This window comes from Bos javanicus, chromosome 1 (genome assembly GCF_032452875.1).
Source record: "Bos javanicus breed banteng chromosome 1, ARS-OSU_banteng_1.0, whole genome shotgun sequence".
In the NCBI taxonomy this organism is placed as follows: Eukaryota; Metazoa; Chordata; class Mammalia; order Artiodactyla; family Bovidae; genus Bos; species Bos javanicus.
Window position 1 is genome coordinate 36,784,035 of NC_083868.1, and position 25,825 is coordinate 36,809,859.

The 25,825-nt window shown below is 36.5% G+C and overlaps 1 protein-coding gene across 2 annotated transcripts in view; it reads left to right on the forward strand.

Moving 5' to 3' along the window:
- CSNKA2IP (casein kinase 2 subunit alpha' interacting protein) overlaps positions 1-25,558 on the forward strand; it is a 140,192-nt gene extending 114,634 nt beyond the window's left edge. For both annotated transcript variants that reach the window (XM_061434353.1, XM_061434364.1), the window contains one exon: positions 20,541-25,558. In XM_061434353.1, the coding sequence (XP_061290337.1) occupies positions 20,815-22,992 (2,178 nt within the window). In that variant the 5' untranslated portion in view covers positions 20,541-20,814 and the 3' untranslated portion in view covers positions 22,993-25,558. The remainder of the gene's footprint in view (positions 1-20,540) is intronic.
- Positions 25,559-25,825: the final 267 nt, after the last annotated feature.

Sequence of the window (25,825 nt, forward strand, 5' to 3'; positions counted from 1 at the left end):
AAATTTAGAAAAGTCTTAGTTGGAGTTAAGGATTTTAATATCCTTTTTAGATTAACTGGGAAAGAGTTCAATAGTAGTAAAAATTGAGTAGTTAGTAACACACAATACCCTGTTAGAGATGAATACAGATAATGAAAGTAATACAGATATTGAATATAGTCTTCAGGTTTCAAAGAACAGTTGTGTGGGAGAGGCTTTGGAAATGTCTACATGAGCTTTGGTAGGTAAGAAATGAAAACTACTCCAGAGAATATACTTATGAAAGTGGGTATGAGAAAAGGGTATAATGACTGTTTGGGGAAGGGTCAGTTCAGTTCAGTTCAGTTCAGTTGCTCAGTCGTGTCCGACTCTGCGACCCCATGAATCGCAGCACACCAGGCCTCCCTGTCCATCGCCAACTCCCGGAGTTCACCCAGACTCACGCCCATCGAGTCAGTGATGCCATCCAGCCATCTCATCCTCTGTCGTCCCCTTCTCCTCCTGCCCCCAATCCCTCCCAGCATCAGAGTCTTTTCCAATGAGTCAACTCTTTGCATGAGGTGGCCAAAGTACTGGAGTTTCAGCTTTAGCATCATTCCTTCCAAAGAAATCCCAGGGCTGATCTCCTTTAGAATGAACTGGTTGGATCTCCTTGCAGTCCAAGGGACTCTCAAGAGTCTTCTCTAACACCACAGTTCAAAAGCATCAATTCTTCGGCAATCAGCTATTTTCATAGTCCATTGCGTTAAATGTTTTAAGTCTTTTTGGATAATGATCTCTAAGATTGCTAGAAATCTATTTTCCTTAATATTTTTCATCCAAATTAAATATTAATGTTGATTTAGTTTGAAATTTTCTTGTTTCCATGTAGAAACAAAAAAGTATATCATTTTCTTTTCTCCCTCCCCCCATGTCCTGCCCCTTAAAGTGGCTTTAGAGATGTGTGGTCTGTTTTGATACTGTATACTCTTAATGTCCAGAAGTTGTCTGCATTTCCGAAGTCACCTAGAGATTATCTCAGCATTTTTATGCAGCATTTTTATGCAGTCATCCTGTTACCTCATCCCAAATGCCAGGAAATAGCCTGACCAGATGCAGATAAAAATATTACACTCTGTTTTAATGCCATTATTTGAATTTCAAAAGAGACAAAATGTTCTTTAATTGTAGAGTCAATTGTTATTTGCAGGTGCAAAAGGGAACTCTGGCTGCCTCATTTAATAATCTGTTCCAAGAGTTCAAAGGTGAATTAAAAGCATAGTGAAATTTAATAAATGCCTGATTTAACTAGGTGTTGCCTAGAGAAGTTTATGAGTCCTTCAGGGAAAGAACAGTGCATTATATAGCAAAAGGAACTTCTATTAGCTAATCACACGACATCAGAAAAGTGTAAACCTGTTTTGTTTTTTTTTAAAGATATATACACCAGCTTAGTTTTATGTCTCTTGCCAAGAAAATGATTAAAGTTTGTTGTTATTCATGATCTGGGTTTGGAAGATATAAGGATGTCTGAAACTTGCCTATTTCACATTTCTATTCAAATAATTTAGCTTCTGCAGAAAGGGATATTTTATTACTGTGGGAAGAAAAATAAAGAAACACAAGGATTAAATGGAATGTTTCTTGGTTTCCTATATTAACTGATTTTGAGGCTATTTCTTCCTTCAGCTGTTGTATGAAGAAAAAAAAAGCAATAGAAAAGTGCATTTTCATAATTGATTATATATGCCTGGATATAAAGGGTAGAGTTTTTTTTTTTCAGTCAGATTCTTCAATTTCAATATCCTGATATTTTGCTGAACATTCCTCTACATTTAAAAAATCTAAGTGTATTGGAATATAATCTTTTAGATGGAGAACACCATTTTTCTCTTTAGTTAAATAGAACTGCCTTAAACTTATGGTGAAATTATCTTGCTACATTTAGATAAATAGTTCTGATTTGAATGTAAGTTCTTCCTTTTTCATTCATTGTGAACCAATTCTCTACACCTGGACTTTATTTCTATCCAAATCCATGCTTCAAGTACAACAATTAGAATGAAATATCAGTGCGTGGCTCTGTTTTTTACAGGAGTTTTCTGCACCCAAAGTTTAGCACTTTGTTATCATCTTAATACAATGTAGTAGAAATATCAGTTTAAAAAACCCATCTTGCTTAAAACAGAAACAAGGCTAAGTAAGGCAAGTTAAAAAATGTATAGTAATTTGTGAGATTTTAATAATTATCAGTTTTTGGGAAAATCTAAAAATGAAATAGCTATGCAGTAGTCAACAACACATTTGGAAGGCAAAGATCCACATATCTTACGTACACATACCATGCTAGATTAAGATATGTTGTTGATGTTTGGGGTTCCCTGGTGGCTCAGTGGTAAAAAAAAAAAAAAAGTCCACCTGCCAATGCAGGAGATGCAGGAGAGGCAGGTTTGATTACTCGGTTGGGAAGATCCTCCAGAGAAGGATATGGCAACCCACTCCAGTATTATTGTCTGGGAAATCATATGGACAGAGGAGCCTGGTGGGCTATAGTCCACAGATTTGCAAAGGGTCAGACATGACTGAGCATGCACACACATGCACACACACATTCTTACATATAGGATACATACATGCACACACATACCCTTTAATTAGGTCCTGTTAATTTTTGTTTGATCTCTGAAATACTTATTGAGTATTCACACATATATCTCAATATACCATTCCTTATACACTTAAATAATTAAAGGAAGCCATCAGAGATTCCCATAGACAAACACATCCAAACACAAACCAACTGTAAAGTGTTCTGAGAGAGGTATTTACATAATTTGAGTTTCAACTATATAATGGGGCAGTGGTAATTATTTTATAATAATGATATTTTATTGATTATATATGCTTTAATTAGACATTATGCCAAGTACTTTTAATTGCATTTTACATTTATTCTTCATAGAAAAGATATGAGATATGCACTACTGTTGTCTTTATTTTACATATGAAGAAACTGTACAGAATTTAAATAATTAGCCTAAGATCATAGAGCTAGAAAACAGAAAAGTTGAGGCTGTAATAGTGGTTTATCTAACCTAGATTTTTTTTAACATACCACATGAAAAGTATAAAAAATTTTTATTCCTGATGCATAATTTTCTTCCTGATCATAATGAGTTCTTTTCAAGTCCTGTTATGTTTCTTAGTATAAAGAAACCTGTGTGCAATCAATGATCATGTATTAATTAATTAGAAAATTGAGATTTTTTTCACAATATAAATAAGCTATGTTCTAGTTTAATTGCTTTCATAACCAATCCTTCTGTTGGTTTAAAAAATAGAAGTAATATTAAGTCTGCTTTTTAATAATAAAACTAAAATACAATTCTACACTCAGGTAAATCCAGCTGAAGTTGTGGAAACAATATAGAAACATTTTTCAAACTTAATAATTTTAATGCTTTTTATTTCATACACAGGTTCAGTATTCTGTCTAGCTATATGAGTTAAAAAATATTTCACCCAGTACATAAAGATTTGTAAACATATTGTTTATATTAAGTGTCTGTTTCCCCCTCCCCTTTCTATACTTTAGTGTCTGGTGTTTGGCACTGCTGTTCAATACAAACATCTGGATTCTACCTCAAATACTTAAAATTGTTGACATAGCAATTTTTGATAGTATTATAAGTGAGGAACATATAAAAACAATGAGCTTGATATAAACTATAAGAAGGGTGTAGGAGGTAGGAAAAATGAGTGCAAATTGAGAAAAGAGGTGCAGAGATTTGGGTCAGAGAGAGAAGGTCAGAAAGATGAAGAGAAAAGTCTTGGAAGGTATGTAGCGGATGACTGAAAACAGATGCTGGCAGCAGTCAGCCGAGAGGAGATGATGATTCAGAAGGTTATTTATCCTTTAAAGAAAGAGAAACAGAAATGGCCTTCTATATCCAAGGGAAAGACTGAAAAGGATATTTCTTATCCACCTTTGAAGAGAAAAATCATGAAGGCAAACCCAGTGTGTGTGTCCCACAGGGCAGGATCATTGTTCTTGAAAAAATGCAGTTATTATTAATATCTACTGAAAAGATTGTAGAGCTTTAAAAAGTTACTGTAAAAAGGAAAGACGAAGAATGTAAATGCTTTCAGTTATTATTATTATTAGTTATTATTATTTCAATATTACTTCATTTGCCATTCCCCCTTTTTCTGTGAGTAGAAATATTTGAAAAGTAGAGGATTAGGAAATAGTTAAGGGTTAATGGAATCATCCTGATTTGAGATATTTGTGATACAAAGCTTTAAATAGATTTTTCACTTTTGTTTGTACTTTCAATGTAATGTTTTAGTAAAAATGGATAGCAAAATTCCTTTTGTAGTATCAGATAATGTCTTCAAGGGAAATATTGAAGAATTGTCTCTTATAGAAGGATTTTTAAATTTATACATTTAAAATGACAATATTAATTAAATAAGATAATCAAAAATTGATTTATCTTTGTTTATAATTTGTTTTTCTGAAGATTATTTGAAGGGATATCAGAAAAAATAATAGAACTCAGATAAATATCTTTTAATTATAAAATCAAGGGCATAGAAGATTTAAATTTATCTTTTATAGAAGACCTTTTAAGAAATAATCTAAACTAGTAAAAAAAAATAATGCTAAAGGCATTAATAGTAGTTTATTTCAAGAAGTTCTATAAGCTCATTTTCCGATAAGCAAAAGGTTAGGCATTACTCAAATGTGGTAAGTTACAGAATACTAAAATGTTACCTGTCATCATGGCAATATTTCAGTATGTTGTCATGATGAGAAAACTATTCTCTTGGATTTGGAAAAGAAGATTAATATTGCTAGCTACTTGCCAAGTACTATATTTTAAAATATCCTATTTCATTCTTAAAATGGTAAACATTATCCTATTTTTCAAATACACAAAGATACAGGAATGTTATGTGTATGTGTCAACTAGTATAATGCATTTGGTACAAAATCTGCATTACTGAAATCTAATCATTTTAGATACAGACTGCAAAGGGTGTTCTGTCAAGTGAAAAACATGAATCAAGCAATATGAAGGCAGTGTGTAACCTACTAAATTATCCATTTGAGGTTATGTTCTTGATTTTCTTTAAGCAAAATTTCTTGAATTAGACATGAAATGTAATCAACGGGTCTCTTAATGTGTCATGGTTTTCCATAAAGTTCTTCCCTTTGTTTGCACAGCTGCTTTCTAGAGACCTGTATATCACATTTCCCTTACATTATTGTCATTGCTGTTTTAAACCTAGTGACCATTTCCAGGAAGAAAGTTGCTTGCACAAATGTTTGATCTATGAAAACTTGATCCACTGTTTCATTATCATTGATAGCTTCAATTTTTGTAAAGTCAAGATGTTTAGGTTGTTCCATATACTTTTAAACTGTGACTTCATTAAAAAGGGAGAAATGTTTATGCAAATTTTAGCCATATAATATAGTATATGCATATATATATATAAAACATATTGCAACTGTGTTTCATTCAGTCACTAGAAATATTATGTTATTGGGCAATTAATACATAAATAAATTTATTGACTTTGAAGAAGTAGCTCCTATCTCAACTCAAACTAATGTTTGCCTCCAAAATAAAACTGATAAGCCAATAGTGATGTGATCTTAATGTTGAATTACATGGTTGATTTTTGAGTACACAGACTCCAAACTCCTAATTAATCTCCCCTCTATCCTCAAGCCCCACAATTCTCTTTGGTAACCATAAATTTGTTTTCTATGTCTGTGAGTCTGTTTCTGTTTTGTAAATAATTCATTTATATCATTTTTTTTTTGGATTTGACACATAAGTGATGTCATATCTTGTCTGACTTATTATCTTTGTCTGACTTATTTCACTTAAATATGGTAATCACTAAGTCCATTCATGTTGCTGCAAATGAAATTATTTTATTCATTTTTATGGAAAAGTAATAAATAATCCATTATGTATATATCAATAACCTCAGGTATGCCGATGACACCATCCTTATGGCAGAAAATGAACTAAAGAGCCTCTTGATGAAAAAGGAGAGTGAAAAAGCTAGTGTGAAGTTCAACATTCAGAAAGCTAAGATCATGGCATCCAGTCCCATCACTTCATGACTAATAGATGGGGAAACAGTGGAAACAGTGGCTGACTTTATTTTGGGGGACTTCAAAATCACTGCAGATGGTGATTGCAGCCATGAAATTAAAAGATGCTTACTCCTTGGAAGGAAAGTTATGACCAACCTAGATAGCATATTGAAAAGCAGAGACATTACTTTGTCAACAAAGGTCCATCTAGTCAAGGCTATGGTTTTCCAGTAGTCACATATGGATGTGAGAGTTGGACTATAAGGAGGACTGAGTGCCGAAGAATTGATGCTTTTGAACTGTGGTGTTGGAGAAGACTGTTGAGAGTCCCTTGGACTGCAAGGAGATCCAACCAGTCCATCCCGGAGGAAATCAGTCCTGGGTGTTCATGGAGGGACTGATGTTGAAGTTGAAACTCCAATATTTTGGCCACCTGATGGAAAGAGCTGACTCATTTGAAAAGACCCTGATGTTGGGAAAGATTGAAGGCAGGAGGAGAAGGGGACATCAGAGGATGAGATGGTTGGATGGCATCACTGACTCAATGGACATGAGTTTGGGTAAACTCCAGGAGGTGGTGATGGACAGGGAGGCCTGGTGTGCTGCTATTCATGGCATCACAAAGAGTCGGACACGACTGAGCAACTGAACTGAACTGTGTAAATATACTGCATCTCCTTTATCCATTCATCTGACGATGGACACTTAGGTTGCTGACATGTCTTGGTTATTGTAAATAGTGTTGCTATGGACATTGGAGTGCACCTATCTTTTCAAAGTACAGTTTTCTCCAGATATGTGCCCAGGAGTGGGATTGCAGGATCATATGGTTCCTCTATTTTAGTTTTTAAGGAACCTCTGTACTATTTCCCATAGTGGCTGCACCAACTTACATTCCCACCAAAAGTATAGGAGAGTTCTGTTTTCTCCATGCCATCTCCAACATCTGTTAACTGTAGTCTTTTTAATGATGGCCATTCTGACAGGTATGAGGTGATATCTCATTGTAGTTTTGATTGGCACTTCTTTAGTAATTAAAAGTATTGAGCATCTTTTCATGTGCTTGTTGGCCATTTGTATGTCTTCTTTGAAATGTCTATTTAGGTCTTCTGCCTATTTTTTGATTGGGTTTTGTGATTTTTTTTAATATTAAACTGTATGACTTGTTTTTGTGTTTTGGAAATTAAGCCCTTGTCAGTAGCATCATTTACAAATATTTTCTTCCATTCTGAGGGTTGTCTTTTCCTTTAGCTTACAGTTTACTTTGCTGTGCAAAATCTTAATAAATTTAATAAGGTCCCATTTATTCATTTTACATTTTTATTTCCATTACTCTAGGAGATGGATCAAGAAATACTGTCGTGAGTTACGTCAAAGACTGTTTCATCTGTGTTTTCCTCTAAGAGTTTTTAGTATTCAATCTTACATTTAGGTTTTTAATTCATATTGGGTTTTTTATATGGTGTTACAGAATATTCTAATTTCATTCTTTAACATGTAGCTGTCTGTTTTCCTAGCACCATTTACTGGAGAGACTGTCTTTTCTCCATTCTATATTTTTTGCTCTTTTTTTCATAGATTAACTGACCAGACTAAGTAGATGATCCCCAATAGTGCATAATCCAGCTGCTTTCTAAAATTAAATTTAATTTCAAATGTACAGAAGAAGAATTATGTTTAAAGTAATCTCTGAAACTGAAATATCATCTGGTCAATTTACACATTTTCTGCATTTTCAGTATTTTCTAGTGTCTCTGGAAGATGTAGTCTCTGTGCTTTCCTCTTAGCTCAGTCGGTGAAGAATCTGCCTGCAATGCAAGAGACCCAGGTTCAATTCCTGGGTTAGGAAGATCCCCTGGAGAAGGAAATGGCAACCCACTCCAGTATTCTTGCCTGGAGAGTCCCATGGACAAAGGAGCCTGGCAGGAAACAGTCCACGGGGGCCTCAAGAGTCAGACACTAGTTAGCAACTAAACCATCACCAGTGGAAAATGCATGGTGAAGGGGATTGGAAGATTGTTGGGATTTATTAGGAAGGATATGAGTTGGATAGGATATAACTGTTGTCTTAAGCATCCCAGAATTTGGACATTCTTTCACATTTGTGATCTTGAGATCCTGGGTAATACATATACCTCAAGAAACCCTGGATTCCTACACCAAACGGAACAAAGAGGTTTTGTTTGAAGATACTCTTGCAACAGATTGTGTGAGCATGTCGACTCTTTGCAACCCTATGGACTGTAACCCACCAGGCTCCTCTGTCCATGGGATTCTCCAGGAAAGAATGCTGGAATGGGTTGCCATGCCCTCCTCCAGGGGATCTTCCCAGTCCAAGGATCAAACCCACATCTCTTATGTCTCCTGCATTGGCAGACAGGTTCTTTACCACTAGGACCACTTGAGACGCCCCTTGCAATAGATTTTTTAGTCACTCATTTGTGTCCAACTCTTTTGCAACCCCTGCCAGGCTCCTCTGACCATGGGGTTTCCCAGGCAAGAATACTGGAGTGGGTTTCTATTTCTCTAGAGAATCTTCCTGACCCAGGGATCAAACCCGCATCTCCAGCTGGGCAGGAGGTTTCTTTACCACTGAGCCACCTGGGGTTGTCTATATCTATATCTTTACATCTTTATTTATATCTAAGCCAATTATTGCTTACTGAAGACAGTCCCTAGATCCTAGTTGACTTTGTGCTGTCCAATTAAGAAACAAACTGAAAGATTTAAATCTCCTAGTTTCTTTCCAAGTATATGGAGGATCCCTTCTGTTTAGGACATTAGGTTTTGATATGTACAGAATTGCAGGATGGAACTGAAAAGTGATGCTCTTTGGATTTACTGTTTTTGTATAACAATACTAAGGTTCTCTCATCTACAGACTCCCTTCATACAAAGACACATTGAACTCCAGCTTTTGTGAATATGAGGTATTCTTCTATGCACAGGGAACCTGCAATCTTATACATAAACTTGGAAGCTTTCAGCAGGCTTGGGATTTGCCTGGCAAACTGAATGACGTGAAATAGTTTCTGATGTATAAACTGATACTCACTACTTTGTAGGTCTACTATACAATTGTACAGGAGGTGGCGAACAAAACCATCCCAAAGAAAAAGAAAAGCAAGACAGTGATTATTTGAGGAAGCTTTACAAACAGCAGAAGAATGAAGAGAGGCAGAAAGCAAGGGAGAGGGAAAGATACATCCAATTAAACACAGAGTTCCAAGAATAGCTAGGAGAGACAAGAAGGCCTTCTTAATGAACAGTGCTTAATAGTAGAAGAAAACAACAAACGGGGAAAGACTAGAGATCTCTTCAGGCAAATCAGAAACATCAAGGGAGCATTCCATCCAAAGGTGGGCACAATAAAGGATATAAATGGTAGAGACCCAGTAGATGCCAAAGAGATCAGAAGAAATGGAAAGAACACAAAGAAGAACTGTATAAAAAATAGACCTTAATGAACCCAATTACTTCAAGGTGTGGTTAGTCACCCAGAGCCAGACATTCTGGAGTTCGAAGTGGGCCTTAAGAAGTACTGGTGTTAATAAAGCTAGTGGATGCAATGAAATTCCAGCAGAACTATTCAGAGCCCTAAAGGAGGATGCCATCATGGTTTTTCATTCACTGTGTCAGCAAATCTGGAAGACCCAGCAGTGGCCACAGAACTGGAAAAGGTCAGTCCTCATCCCAATTCCCAAGAAGCGTAGTACCATGAGACAATCGCACTCATTGCTCATGCTAAAAATCATGCTTAAAATCTTGCATGTTAGGCTTCAGCATTATGCGAACTAAGAACTTCCAGATATCCAAGCTGGATTTAGAAAAGGAAGAGGAGCTAGAGATCAAATTGTCAACATTTGCTGGATTATAGAGAAAGCAAGGGAAATTCAGAAAAACATCTAACTCTGTTTCATCCACCACACTAAAGCCTTTGTGTGGATAATGACAAACTGTGAAAAGTTCTTAGAGAAATGGGAATACCAGACCATCTTACCTGTCTTCTGAGAAATCTGTATGCAGGTCAAGATATAACCCTGTATAGAACAACTGATTGGCTCAAGATTGATAAAAGAATAGTACAGGGCTGTCTGCTGTCACCTGGTTTGTTTAACCTATATGCTGAGCACATCATGAGAAATGCCAAGCTGGAATCAAGACAGGTGGGAAAAACATCAACAACCTCAGATATGCAGGTGATACCACTCTAATGGCAGAAAACGAGAAACTAAAGAGCCTCATGATGAGGGTGAAGAAGGGGAGTGAAAGAGCCAGCTTAGGACTAAATTTTAAAAAACCTAAGGTCATGGCATCTGTCCCCATTACTTCATCGCAAATAAAAGAGGAAAAAGTGAAAGTAGTGACAGATTTCCTCTTCTTGGACTCTAAAATCACTGCAGATGGCAACTTAAGCCATGAAATCAGAAGACGATTGCTTCTTGGCAGGAAAGCAATGACAAACCTAGACAGTGTGTTGAAAAGCGGGGACATTATTCTGCTGACAAAGGTCTATATAGTCAAGGCTCTGCTCTTCCCAGTGGTCACTTATGGTTGTGAGAGCTGTACTGTAAAGAAGGCAGAACGCCAAAGAATTGATACCTTTGAACTGTGGTGCTGGAGAAGACTCCTGAAAGTGCCTTGGACAGCAAGGAGTCAAGTCAGTCAATTTTAAGGGAGATCAACCCTGAATATTCTCTGGAAGGATTGATGCTGAAACTGAAGCTCCAGTATTTTGGTCATCTGATGAGCACAGATGACTCATTGGAAAAGTCCTTGATACTGGGAAAGATTGAGGGCCGAAGAAGAAGAGAGCATCATGGGATTAGATGGCTGGACGACATCATGAATGTAATGAACATGCACCTGGACAAACTCTGGGAGATGGTGAGGGACAGGGAGGCCTGGAGTCCATGGGGTCTTAAAGAATAGAACACGACTGGGCAACTGAACAACAACAACACTTTGTAAGTCAGGGGGAATTGAGCTGGATGTATGACTATAAATGATTTTGTTTATGATTTTGAGAAATGTATATGTAATTTTGCTTATGCATATTTCTAGTACAGTGCCCTCTCTTCTCCTTTGACTGGTGGGTGGTATTCAGACATTGACACATTATATATTTCCCAAAATTACCCCACAAAGAGAATTTTATTTTGGACTTACACTCTGCCTTCCTTCATCCTTTTTAGTATATGTGATAGATCAGAAAAAAGGAAAACTTTTCATTTTTATTTGGAGAGTGTCTTTTTTTTAAAATTCCTGAATTTGTTCTATGTAGTTTAGTCACTAAGTGGTGTCCGACTCTGCAACCCCATGGATTGCAGCACACCAGGCTTCCTTGTCCTTCACTATCTCCCGGAGTTTGCTCCAACTCATGTCCATTGAGTTGGTGTTACCATCCAACCATCTCATCCTCTGTCACCCCTTTCTCCTCCTGCCTTCATTCTTTCCCAGCCTCAGAGTCTCTTCCAATGAGTCAGCTCTTTGAACCATGTGGGCAAAGTATTGCAGCTTCAGCTTCAGTATCAGTCCTTCCCGTGACGGACGTTGAAAGTTTTCCATTATCCAAATAATCCTCCTGTCTCTGGACTATGTGACATGTCATGACTTTACCTCTGTGATTCTTTTTCTTCTATATACCAGCATAGTTGAGCTTTTTCTCTATTTTAACACCAACCAGACTTCCTGTAAAGATGACCTTTTTCAACTGTGCTTAACTCTTCACAGTCAAGTTCCTTAAAGTCAGGCTGATGGTAATGGTTCCTTTTCACGCACATTACTTGGCTGGGTTCTCAAACAAGTCTTCAGTGAACTCAAGAATTTGTTCTCAGTCAAAACTTGAAATCCTTTTATAATTTAATTCTATTCAGTGCCACTCAATATTATTTTTTGGACTTATAAATAAGTTTCCTTTCACATTTGCTTTTCTTTTCATTCCTGTTTTCATCTCCTCCTCTTCTCTTCCTCAGCCTTCTCCTTCTTCCTTCCAAATGTAAGTCACTCAGAGGTTCTTATATATTAAGCTCTGCAATCTTTCCTTCTTTACCACTTTAATTCCTAACATTATCTTTATTCTTCATTTTCCAGAATACTTTCTTCATTTTGCTGTGTGTTGTCAGTTTTGTTTTATATCTGCACCTGATTACTTCCTCTTCTTTTAGGCTCCACGTGTGCATGCATGCTAAGAAGCTTTAGTTGTGTCCAACTCTGTGTGATCCCATGGACTATAGCCCGCCAGGCTCCTCTGTCCATGGGATTCCCTAGGCAAGAATACTGGAGTGGGTTGCAAGCCCTCCTCCAAGGGATCTTCCCAACCCAGTGATCAAACTCAAGTCTCTTATGTCTCCTGCATTAGAAGGAGGGTTCTTTTTTTAAATTTATTTTTTTTACTGAAGGATAATTGCTTTATAGAATTTTGCTGTTTTCTGTCAAACCTCAAGGTGAATCAGCCATAGGTAAACATATATCCCCTCCCTTTTGAAACTCCCTCCAATCTCCCTCCCCATCCCACTCTTCTAGGTTGATACAGAACCCCTGTTTGAGTTTCCTGAAGAAGGCCGGTTCTTTACCACTAGCGCCGCCTTGGAAGTCCCTTTACTAAAGCCTTAGTAATCTTTATGCTTTTATACTTATCATACTTTGGAGAAGGCAATAGCAAGCCACTCCAGTACTCTTGCCTAGAAAATCCCATGGATGGAGGAGCCTGGTGGGCTACAGTCCATGGGGTCGCCACGAGTCAGTAGCGACTGAATGACTTCACTTTCACTGGCTTTAAAGTAGTTCATTGAATTAAATTCCCTCTTCTTTCTTCTATGTCATTAAACATTTCAGGAAAGCTATTCATTTGTGTGTCCCCATGGTGCTTTTCTGAATGGACTGCACAGAGATATTTTCTAGAATGTGATGACAGTTTGAATACTGTGGGTGGGAATGGATGAATTCTAGCAAATTGTCTTGATTCACGCCATGCCCAGTAACCCACTCTGCGCCTCTACTCTTCAGTCTCTCCCGTTTTCATACCAGGTTTAGATTTGTTGCACACTATGCTCTTATCATGGGGGGAGAGGGTAGATAGGACAGTTTTATTCTGTTAAAATATGTAAGGTTGATGTTTTAACATTGTTCCTGAGGAAATTTTTCTGAAATTATAATAACAACAACAAAAAGACATATAGAAGCATGAAAATTAATGTATTTTTACAGAGCTTATTATTCTGTAGCCTCTTGAACATATCTAATGTATCTCACGCAGCCAATCTAGGCTGACTTAGTCACACACTGACACACCAGACCGGTGGTTCCTGAACTTGTCTGAGAGATGGAGACAGAGGATAGATAGTGTTGCATGCAGGTGTGGCAGTGATATTTGGCTTCTGGATGTATTCCTGTAGAGCTCATGGGTAGACTCCACTAACAGGTCCCTAAGTCTGAGTGACAACTTGATTGAAGGTTAAAAATGGCAGAATTTGGTCACAGTTTTTATGGAATAGAAAACTGCAGAAATAGTAGCAATTATACTTAATTATATTTATTTTTAATAAATAAATATATTTATTTATTAATTCTAGTGCACTATGTTCTGTGTACTAGAACATAGTCTCCTCTTGATTACTTTTCTTCATAGGGAATGAAGGTGGCATATATCCTACAAAATTGCCTGGCGAGAGAGTTGCTCTAAGAATCATTGAAATAGCCAGATTTTTAGTGTTCATGAAACTTTTCTTGGTAAGAGGCACTTTCAAAAATAAAAATATGGAGATTGGTGACTATGAATGATAAAAAGAGTTCAGAGAAGGTAGCCTTGAAGTATAAATCTGAGAGATTTTCTCGTGGGTTTACATATGGGAGAAGATGAAAGCTGAATGTCTGAGCTCAACAAGGTGGAAATGTCATGTACTCAGGGCAGGCTAGTGATAAGCCTCGGATTACAGAGGTTTCTTCTGAAGTCTTCGGTACATCTGAGCCTTCTGTACATGCAACTGTTTCTCAGAAGAGGATTATCCTTTTTGACTGATCGATCCTCACTCAGAATTTGGTGCATTAATACTTGACTTCCACAAAATTCTCTAAATTCAAATCTCTTGGATTGTCAAAATTTTAACACAGGCCTTGAGAGTTTGGCAGGCAGGAGTCAATTTGGTTTAAACAGACCAAACAATTGAACAGATTAAAAAACAATGCTAGGTTACTTCAGGCCAAAAACAAAAATAAAGATTAGATATTACATATTCTAAGTATTAACTCAAGTAGAAATTTTTAGAAAATTAATCTATACACACAGCAAGAATACTATATATTTTTAATGCTAAACACATCTTCACCAATTTTTAAGGCATCTATACAATGTTTTTATTATATGAGTTTTCTGGAGAGAGAATTTATTTCTCTTGTGATGGTTTACTGAGAATAAATTTGTCTCATTGTATTCTTTGTTTTGGAGGGTCTTACATTTGAGAGGTTGGCTCATGGAGCTATTTTTGTTTTATATCAATTCTTTTGTCTATCAGTTTGTGAACATCTTGTTCCTAAACACTCATCTGCATATAAACTTGCCGAGATTGGTGGTGGTAGTATATTGATAAAAGGATTTACCACAGTTTGTTAATCCATTCACCTGCTAACGACCATTAGGTTATTTCCAGTTTGGACTATTAAACTAAAGCTTCAGTAAGCATATTTCTATAAGTCTTTTCATGGAGTATGCTTGCTTTTTGGGTAAATCCTAGAGGTAGACTGGTTGGATTATATGATACATGGATATTTTGCTTAAAAAAAAAAAAAAGTCAGTCTTTTCCCAAACTTCTTGATTTATTATATATTTTAGCCAGCAGTGTATGAGTTCCATTTTCTCTATCTCCTTAGTAAAGTTAGCTTAGTATGGCCATCTTTTAAAATATTAACTGTTTTAATAGGTATTTAATTGTCTCTCCTATAGTTTCAGTTTGCATTTCCTAATGAATAATAATGTTGAATATCTTTTCATGTGCTTATTTCTCATTCACATATCATCTTTGGAAAGCTGTCCAAATATTTTATTCAGTTTTTATTGGATTGTTTGCTTTCTTAAGCTCTCTCTATAAACTCTTAATAACAATAAATGCAAATATTTCCCCAAGTTTATGATTTGTCTTTTTATTTTAACAGTGTCTTATAAATAGCAGAAGCTTTTAATTTGGTGAAATTTGATTTATACACTTGTTCTTTTATTAATTTTACTTTTGGTGACACATTTAAAAATCTATGCCAAAATCACAAAGATTTTCTCCTGTGACTTTTTTTTCTGGAGCTTTTGTAGTTTTAGGTTTTATGTTAGATCTATGATCCCTTTATGAATTGATTTTTGTGTATAATGTAAGGTAAGAACTAAAGTTTATTTTTTGCAGTTGTATATAGCTAGTTATCACAATGTCACTTGAAAGTGTTATTCACCACTGGATTAACTTTATACGTTTTTCAAAAATCAGCTATCTATATGTGTGTGGGTCTATTTCTGAACTTTCTATTCTCTTCCCTTGATCCATTTGTCTGCCTTTATGCCAATACCAGACAGTTTTGACTATTGTTGCTTTTTTAATGTCTTGAAATCAGTTAATGTCCTTCCGACTTTCTTCTTTTTCAAAGTTATTTTATGTATTCTAGCTCCTTTGCATTTCAACCCTTTACCTAGGTTTTGGTAGTGTTAACATCTTACATAATCATGGCATATTTATCAAAACAAAGAAATTAACATTGGTATAATACTATTCACTGAACTAAAGGTTGCAATATAATAGAACTCTCCAGTTTTTTCTTTAACATCTTCTTGCTGACCCAGGATCAAGGTCAGGATACCAAGTTGCCTTTAATCATTATATTCAGATTTCTCCAGTATGTGATAATTTCTCTGTCTTTCCTTGTTTTTCTTGACTTTGACACATTTGAAGACTGTTGGTGAAATATTTTGTAGAATTTTCCTCAATTTGGGCTTGTCAAATATCTTTTCATGATAAGGTTGAGTTCATGGATTTTGAAAAGTGTATTCTCTTTTTGACATATTTTTAGATTTGACCTGGTAAAATTTTGTTTGAAAATCTTACATCTATATGAAGAATAGTGGTCTGTAATTTTTAAAAATCTAATAATGTTTTTGTTTGAATTTGGTATCAGGTAATAGCTAGCTTGCAGAATGAGTTAGGAAAAAATTGTTTCCTTTTAATTTTCTGGAAGAGTGTTTGCAGAATTGGTATTCTTTTTCTTAAATGTTTTGTGGAATGCACCAATGAAGCCACCAGGATCTTGTGTTTTCTTTGTGGGAAAGTTTTAAGATCCAATTCAATTTATTTAGTAGATATTGGGATCTTCAGGTTTTCCATTTATTCCTGAGTGAGCTTTGGCAATTTTCATCTTTCAAGAAATATGCCCCTTTCCTCTGAGTTATCTAGTATATTGGCGTAATATTATTCACAGAAATATCTTCTTATATTTTTAGATATCTGCAGAGTCCATAATGGGCTTCCCTGGTGGCTCAGAGGGTAAAGAATCCACCTGCAGTGCAGGAGACCTGGGTTCGATCCCTTGGTTGGGAAGATACCCTGAAGGGGAGCATGGCAACCCACTCCAGTATTCTTGCCTGGAGAATCCCCATGGACTGAGGAGCCTGGCAGCCTACAGTCCATGGGGTCACAATGAGTCGGACTCAACTAAGCATAGCACAGCACAGAGTCCATAGTAATGACAGCTCTCTCATTCCTGATATTTGTAATTAATGTCATTTTTTTTGCCTGCTATATCTGGTTAAATATTTTCTATTTCATTGATCTCACAGAACCAGCTTTTTATATTCTTGCTTTTCTTGTTTCTATCTTATTTAGTTTCCAATCTCTATAATTTTCTGTCTTCTACTTAATTAAGTAGGAAGATTCCCTGAAAAAGGAAATGGCTACCCACTCCAGTATTTTTGCCTGGAGAATTCCATGTAGAGAGGAGCCTGGCAGGTTACAATCCATGGAGTCACAAAGAGCAGGACACAACCGAGCAACTAACACTTTCACTTTCAGTGAGAGTGGATATCCACTTTTAGTGAGAGTGGATATGCTTGTCTGGTATCAGTCTATAATGGGAATAGCTCATATTTCAGTGCAAACTGAATGATTTGATTTTTATTTCAGTTTGAGGTTTTTTTCCATTAATTAGTTTTTTCTTAGTAGTTTACTGAGTTTTATGAGAAATGGACATTGAATTTTATAAAATTACTTTTGAACACATATTGAGTATTTTTGTGAATTATGAGCATGACAAATTAAATGTTTCCTAATAATAAATCATTACATTGTTTGAATGAGATCAAGTTGGTGCTAGCAGATTATTATGTTATTGAAATGTTAAATGTTTTATTTTGGAATGTTGCATATGGTATGTGTTATTACTTTATTTTAGTTTTGAACTATTTTTTTATGTTTTAATATCAGATTTACATACAGCAGTTTCACGGAACAAATTTATTATATTTCTATGTTCATTATACTCTGACAAAGTTTGTATAACATTATAAATATATCTTCATTGAAAGTTGGAAAGAACTCAACTGAAAGAAGAATTTGAGCAAGAATTATTTGAGAATTAATTCTTTCATAAGTCATAATTATTTTTTCCCATCTTTATAGGTTCATTTAAACCTCCACAATGTCTTGCATTGTATTTAATGTTTATATGCTTTAGTTAAAGCATGTTATTTGAAACAGGAATTTTATTTGCTGAGTAGGTTTGAAAGTGGAAAAAATTCAGAAATGTAATTTTTCTCTGTCTTAAATTCTTGTTAGTTCCATTTGTTTTGAATTTCTTTATTCTTTTCCATGTGATAGCAGGATTTCCACACTGCATTCTTCTCCTCCCCACTTTTTTTAAAAGTTTCATTGCATCTGGGTGCCAGAACTTGGTTCATCCTTTAATGTTTCACTTTTCAGTGAAATTTTGTGTCAGATGTGTCTTTTCAAATTAGCGTCAGGTTATGTATTCTTAGACCTTGTATTGAAGTTAGGAAACATGGAAAATACACATAGTGTAAATGTTAGAGCTTAATTACCACAAAGTGAATTCACCTACACTGCCAGCATCCGGGCCAACAAACAGAACATTATCACCACCCCAGAAGATTTGTGTTCCCTTGTAATCTCCACTTCCCCCAGATGTATTTTTATCCTGACTAGTAACACCATAGTTAGTATGAACTGATTTTGTACTTTTATACATAAAATTACAAATGAGTTTTTGTGCATATACTTTTCAATCAGTATTTTTTATGTGATATTCATTCATGTAGTTCTATGATGCTAGATTTTCTGTTAATTTTCATTGTTGCTTGGTATTTTGTTGAATGAATATATCACAATTTACTTATATATTCTATTATTGATTGACACTTAATTCTAGTTTGAAGCTATTAGGAATAATACTCCATGAATATCCTAGTATATGTATTTTGGTGCCAATATTCATGCATTGCATGCCTCTTGAGATGTATCTAAGAATGGAATATAATATATACATATGTATGTGTGCATATATATATAATATACTAATTAAGCTATATAATCACGAGTTATTAGCTTTGTAAGTTTTCATATTAGTTTAGTCACATTCTGATAATGTGTCGTAGTATCTCTCTGTAGTTTAAATATGTGTTTGACTGTTTTCTAACAATCCTGAACACCTTTTCATATTGCATTAGTATTTGGATATCCTCTTTTGTGATGTGCTCATTCCATATTTTGCCTGTCATTCTAACTGCACTGCTTATTTTATCTGAGTAACTTGCAGAAGTTGTAATGAATATGAGTCTCTTTTTCGGATATATGCATTGCAAATATTTATTTTTCCCATTCTTTGATGGCATTTCTTGATGACTGAGAATTTTTCATTTTAGTTTATCAATTTTTAATGGTTATAGCTTTCTATGTTTTAAGAAATCTTTCCATACATCAAGATCATGGTGTTACTCTATATTACTATATAGATGTATGTTAGAATGTGATATACATGCAGTAGGGTGTGCTGTTCCCTCCCCTCTTTAAAGTATTGATGTTAAGACACAACACACAAAATCCAGCAATCACAAGTAACTTTAGTTGTTACTATTCATGCATGTTGCATGCTCAATGGTGTCCAACTTTTTGGGAACCTATGGACTGTAGTCCACCAGACTCCTCTGTCCGTGGGATTTTCCAGGCAAAAATACTGGAATGGGTTGCCATGTCCTTCTTCAGGAGATCTTCTACACTCAGGCATCAAACTCATATATCCTGTGTTGGCAGGCGGATTCTTGACTGCTGAGCCACCAGGAAGCCCTATTATTCATGCAGGCAGAAGCAAAATGAAGAAGTTCTTTGGGTTAGGAGTGACTGTCTCTCACCAGCAAGAGTTTGCTTTTGGATTTGTGGCAGAGGAGAGGGAAAAGAGTGACAGAGGTTATGGCAGAAAGATATATAAACATAAATATACTAGTTTAGATGAGATATGCCTAGAGTATAAGTAGAATTGAATAGAAAAAAGAGCATAAGAAATAGTGGAATTGAAAAGAAAAAAATTCTATTAATTAGTGAATTAATATATGAAAGAGATAAAATCAACAGATACTGGCATCTAGATGGTTTTGGAAGGTGAATCTGTCCAGGATGATTTCAAAGATATTGAATTAGATGAGTAGATTTTAAGGACCAAGATAGAAGATGCAGAAAAGATGATTTCCTTACAAGGAGAAAAAACTTTATTGATTCTTATGTTTTGTACTTGAATTGTTTTGAGATTTTGGGGTAGAGTGGGACATGACTGAGTGATTAAGCATGCATGCTCGCATATAAGACGAACTTCCATTTCACTTTAAGAGTCTATAATTTCATGCAATAAATTTATCTCAATTTTTTTTTAAACTAAAGCAATCATTGAAAGAATACCCAAAATAGCTATTACCTATTACTGAACATTGGAGAAGGCAGTGGCACCCCACTCCAGTACTCTTGCCTGGAAAATCCCATGGATGGAGGAGCCTGGTAGGCTGCAGTCCATGGGGTCGCTAAGAGTCAGGCACGACTGAGCGACTTCACTTTCACTTTTCACTTTCATGCTTTGGAGGAGGAAATGGCAACCCACTCCAGTGTTCTTGCCTGGAGAATCCCAGGGACGGCGGGGCCTGGTGGGCTGCTGTCTATGGGGTCGCAGAGTCGGACACGACTGAAGCGACTTAGCAGCAGCATTACTGAGCATCTCCTATATCTTGGGCACTGTTTTACATTTTAGATATATTATTTAGTCTTTAGTCCAATAAATTAAACATTATATTTACCTATTTTACATACGAGCAGCTGAATGTTTAGAAAACTTTACTCAAAATTTACACACAAAATTTGTCACTACAAAATTGTTTGAGAAAATTAACATCCCTATCAGACCCTCTTCTGAAACCTCTTCACTGTTTTGTTAACAGGTGTCATTTCCTCAAGAGGAAAAAACTCTAAGAAGCTAAAGAGAAGAATCTCAATTGGTGACACTTTTTTTCAACCTCATTTACACCTCAATTTTGAGACACCTATAATATTTAGGAATTAACAGAAAGGTTATAAGACAGATGTTTGCCACTTCTTAAGTTATTTGTTTAGAAGTATTTGTTGTCCATGGAATCCAGCTAAAAGACTGTATCAGTTACTGAAACATCCCTACAAGCCAACTGCTTTCAGAAAGACCTCTATGACTAGCACAAGATGGTGCCACTAGCATATTATGATCAACGCTTCATGCCATTAGAACACTCTTACCAACTGGCCGCAACCAGCTCATTAACACGTCAATACACAGACAAAAAATTAAATCAGCCCAATAACCAATCTGTGGTCAGAGTACAATCCCATAGTAATAACCCTGTAGTGCCTCCACCGAACTCTAGCCAGAAGGTACAGAGATGCTCAGAATTGCCCTCTGTCAAGTCTCAGGACACAATTTCAGGGGACTGCTATAACAGGGTTCTAAAATCACCATTATCTCACTCCAAACATCAGGCCACACCTTCACTACACCTCCAGCGGAGAACTCCCTTGTGGCCTAATAAGAAAGCCCTGAGCTCGCCTTTGTTCCACCCTAAACCTCAGAACACATCTTCATTTGACCTCATTAAGACATTGCCACCAGAGCCGACTCAAACAGACTGTAGCTCACAGTTATCCTTTCCTAAACCTCAGAATACATCTTCCCTAGATCTTTTCTGGACATCACCTTCACTGAAATCTATTCGAAGAGTGTCAAGTTCATCACTATATGCTGTCAAACATCAAGAAACTCCTTCCCCAGACTACCTATGGACATCATCATCTTTGGAATCTAATCAAAGAGACTTTAACTCAGCATTACCCCAGTCCAAGCCTCAGAAAGCCTCTTCATTGGACAGCCTATGGTCATCTTTGTTAGAGCACAATCAAAGATGTTTGAGCTCACCATCACTCAACTCTACATCTCAAATAAATGACTTGTTTCAGACATCACCTGAAGCCCATCATTTGGAGCCTAGTCAAATGACTCTGAGCTCATCATTACCTGACTCCAGACTTCAGACACCACCTGTATTAAGGTCCAATTCCAGTGTTCTGAGATTACCACTGTCGAATTCAAAACCAAGAAAGTCACCTTTACCATACTCTGTCCACCAGTCAAAGAGTTTGCCATTGTTCCAGCCCCAAACACTTGATCATGACTTCAGGACCCCAAGCCCAGCAATGTGTCACTCCAGATTGCAGAACACCACTTCACCAAGTGACAAACACAAAGCCACAGATCTTTCCTCACTTCATCCCAAACCAAATGTCTCAGGTCAATCAATATTAAGCTCCAGGCACTCCATGAAGAACATAGCTGCTTTACCACTGGGCTCCAGACTCCAGCGTAAAAGCAGTGTTGGTCATTATGAAGAGACAGGACCCAGTAAAGACATTCCATGGACTTTAGATTACACTCAACCCTGCATTGTTAAAGGTGGAACTGTCCCCGATGATGTTGTAAATAAAATTGTCAATTCTCTCTCCAAGACCAGAATCCAGAGGGATCTCTGTAGGCAGATTCTCTTTCGAAGGATGAGGGGAAGACCAAATCCTCGTCCTGGTCCCCGCCTTTCATCAAGTTATATGGTTTGTTTAGCCTGTGCCTCTTGCATAAAATCTCACTGTAGCCATCTTACAGGAAGGAAAGACCCCCATGCTGCCACACTATTTGTCATCCCAACACCTGAGCTCACTCCTGAGAAAGAGATAATGGTGAAACTAGTTTTTATCCTTTCCATACCAGAGACTACTTTTTTACTCCCTGTGAAAGAAAATCAGCCTGATGAAGCTCCTGAAGACAATCTTGAAGGAATGGAGAAGATATCAAACATTTCCCCTACATCGGAATCTGATATCACTCAGGGATCTAATGAAAAGAAGACCTGGCTGACAGTAGCCCCCGAAAACCAAGCTGTAAGCCAACAGCCCCAGGCTGTAGACTGGCTGCTTTATGTGAAGAAAAACAGTAACCCTCAGTTCCAGTCCGTACTTCCATCCTCTTCCTCCTCCACCTCTTTGTCCTCCTCATCCTCTTCATCTTCCTCTTCCTCTTCCTTTTCCACTGTAGCCCCCTTACCCCCTCCTCCTCCTCCTCCAAAAGAGTCTAAGGTCTCAGACTGTGTGTTCACTAAGTTACTTAGTTACCACCGGTTGCCTCCAGGGGTCTCCTGGCTTGAGTTTATATGTAGTAAAAATCACCAGCCACTTCCTGGAAAACCATGTCCAAGTCAATCACCATCTCCCAAAGCAAGGCCTATGAGGAATAACACCACAGTTAAAAGGAGAAAGGGGCCCAAGACAGTGTTCAAAATTTTCCAGACAAAGTTTCAAAATGAGAGAAATCTTGACTAAATTAACTTTTTGTTTCTTTGAAGGCAGTTGACCTCTTAGTTCTTTGACATTAGTTTGATTTCCTATCATGCTTATTAAAATTCTTAGTATTAACTAAGTGTGCCTCTATATTTCAGCTGATGAAGCAATTAGTTAAGGGGAACTATTACTCTTAAGTCTATTTTAAGAGTTTTAAATAATAAACTTAATAGTCTTAAATAATAGACTATGAGCTTCTAAAAGCCCAAAATGGAATCCTATGTTTTTAACCATGTGCCTGGCTTACAGTAGCCACTAGAAAATAATTGTTAAATGAATTAATAATAACTGGCCACAGACCATAAATATCTCATTTGTCTTGCCTTGAACAGTATCCAACTCACTGCTATCCTCCTTCCTCATAAGACATAATAATGGCAATATCCTTAAAACAAGTTATGCTAATCTGGTTCCCTATCTCTAAAGGAAATTCAGATCATGTTTAACAGTTAATAGATATAGGAAGGAATCTTTTCAGTCATGTGCTCCTAGAGACAATTCTTCTATGGTAAGATCCTGCACTCTTAAATGCAATGATTTATTCAACCTTAGCAAATCTCAGAAAAGAATAACCAACTGGTACAGATAACCCTACCTCATGCTAACTGTGCCAATATTTAAGTGATAGGCTGTAAAGTCACCTGTTCATCACTTCTACTTATACAACATAAATGAGTTAATAAAAATGTTAAAAAAATGTTTCTGTTCCACTGGGTCTACTAGTAGTGGGAAGAGAAGGGAATTGTCTTACCTACTACCTTAAATAATTATACCTATCCAAAAGAGCTAGAATTAGTTTTTCTTGCATATACTGATGACTCACTATTCTGCCTCTCCACTCTACTTCTTTCTAATCACTAAATTGCATATCATACATTCCAGTTGAAACATTGTACAGGCATCTTTACAGTTTGCACCTTCACATCCTTTGCATCCTTGTCCTCTGTGTTCCCTGTTTTAGTGGATGTACCACCATCTGTCATGGAGTCTGTTTTCTCATTGCCTGTCCCCCTCCAAGTCCGTGAGTCCCATGACCTTATCTATCAGTTCAGTTCAGTTGCTCAGTCGTGTCCAACTCTTTGCGACCCTATGAATCGCAGCACACCAGGCCTCCCTGTCCATCACCAACTCCCAGAGTTCACTCAGACTTATGTCCATCGAGTCAGTGGTGCCATCCAGCCATCTCATCCTCTGGCATCCCCTTCTCCTCCTGCCCTCAATCCCTCCAAGCATCAGAGTCTTTTCCAATGAGTAAACTCTTTGCATGAGGTGGCCAAGGTACTGGAGTTTCAGCTTTAGCATCATTCCTTCCAAAGAAATCCCAGGGCTGATCTCCTTCAGAATGGACAGGTTGGATCTCCTTGCAGTCCAAGGGACTCTCAAGAGTCTTCTCCACCACCACAGTTCAAAAGCATCAATTCTTCGGCGCTCAGCCTTCTTCACAGTCCAACTCTCACATTCATACATGACCACAGGAAAAACCATAGCCTTGACTAGACGACCTTATCTATAGAATCCAGCTTTTTTCTCCAACCCTATTGCCACTGTTCTAGTTGTGGTCACAGATTTGTCAGCTGTATTACTGAAATAACTCCTAAACATGCATTTTAACTTTTGAACGTATTTCTAAGATCAAAGTTGATGATGCCATTTCACTGTTTATAACCTTTATCATTCCTTCTATGATTGAGTCATGATAATTTTCAAGACTGATTTCTTTCTCTTTTCCAGTCTCAGCCACGTTAATTTCTTTACAGTGGGAAGCAAGCCTCCTACATTTCTAAATCAACAATTCTGGTGTCTAGAATAATCTTTCCATTTATATATTTTTGCTCTACAGGGCTCTAACATCTTCTGGGAAGCCTTTTCCTGATCCATGTACAACTGAAGGGTTTAGTTGGCTTTCATATTACCAGGAAACTTTATTTTTACTCTTTATACTGGTCTTCACCATAATATAAACCAATTGTTTCTTGTCTGTCTTCACTCACTAGAATGAAAACTTATTATTCACCATTTTATGTCTATTTTTTATGTAGTCCTTGAAATACAGTATATTCCCGAAAATATGTATTAAGATTGAGTTAATGCTAGTGAAGCTCTTCATCTTTTTAAAATTCTTTGAAATAAGAAATGCTTCATCTATTTGCTTTTTCCCATACTAGTATTGAATTGTTTTTTGTACCTTTTGTCTCTGTGAGAACATATATACAAATATTGCAGTAGTCATCCCTGTCTTGTTTCATATATTAAAAGTGTTCCTTTCTAGTATTTCAGTATTAAATATGATGTTGCATAGCGACCAGTGATGATGAGGAAGAACTTAGGTGTGTAATAATGTGTTCAAGGATTTCTCCAAGCTCTTTAGAAAATCCTTGATATGTGCTTAACTCACCCTGAGCATCTGTTTTGATGACACATATCACTTGTATAATTACTTGTTTAATATGTTTTCTACTAAACTGAATTTCATGTGTGGAGGTCCTGTGTCTATCATGTTTACTACTAACCTCTTTGGACCTAACGAAACCTAGCATATACTAAGATTTCAATAAATATTTATGGAATTAAATCAAGGAGTTCAACTGATTTTTATTTGTTGCTGTAATTTACAGGTTTGTTTCCATTGTTTAGCTTATTCTCTAAGCTTTATGCCTCATTGTAATTTTTTATTTTTCTTTATTTTTGAACTATGATTTATTTAATTGTTTTTAACTTCTTTACTGTATTGGTGGGCTTCCCTTGTGGCTCAGCTAGTAAAGAATCCACTTGCAATGCAGGAGACCTGGGTTTGATTCCTGGGTTGGGAAGATCC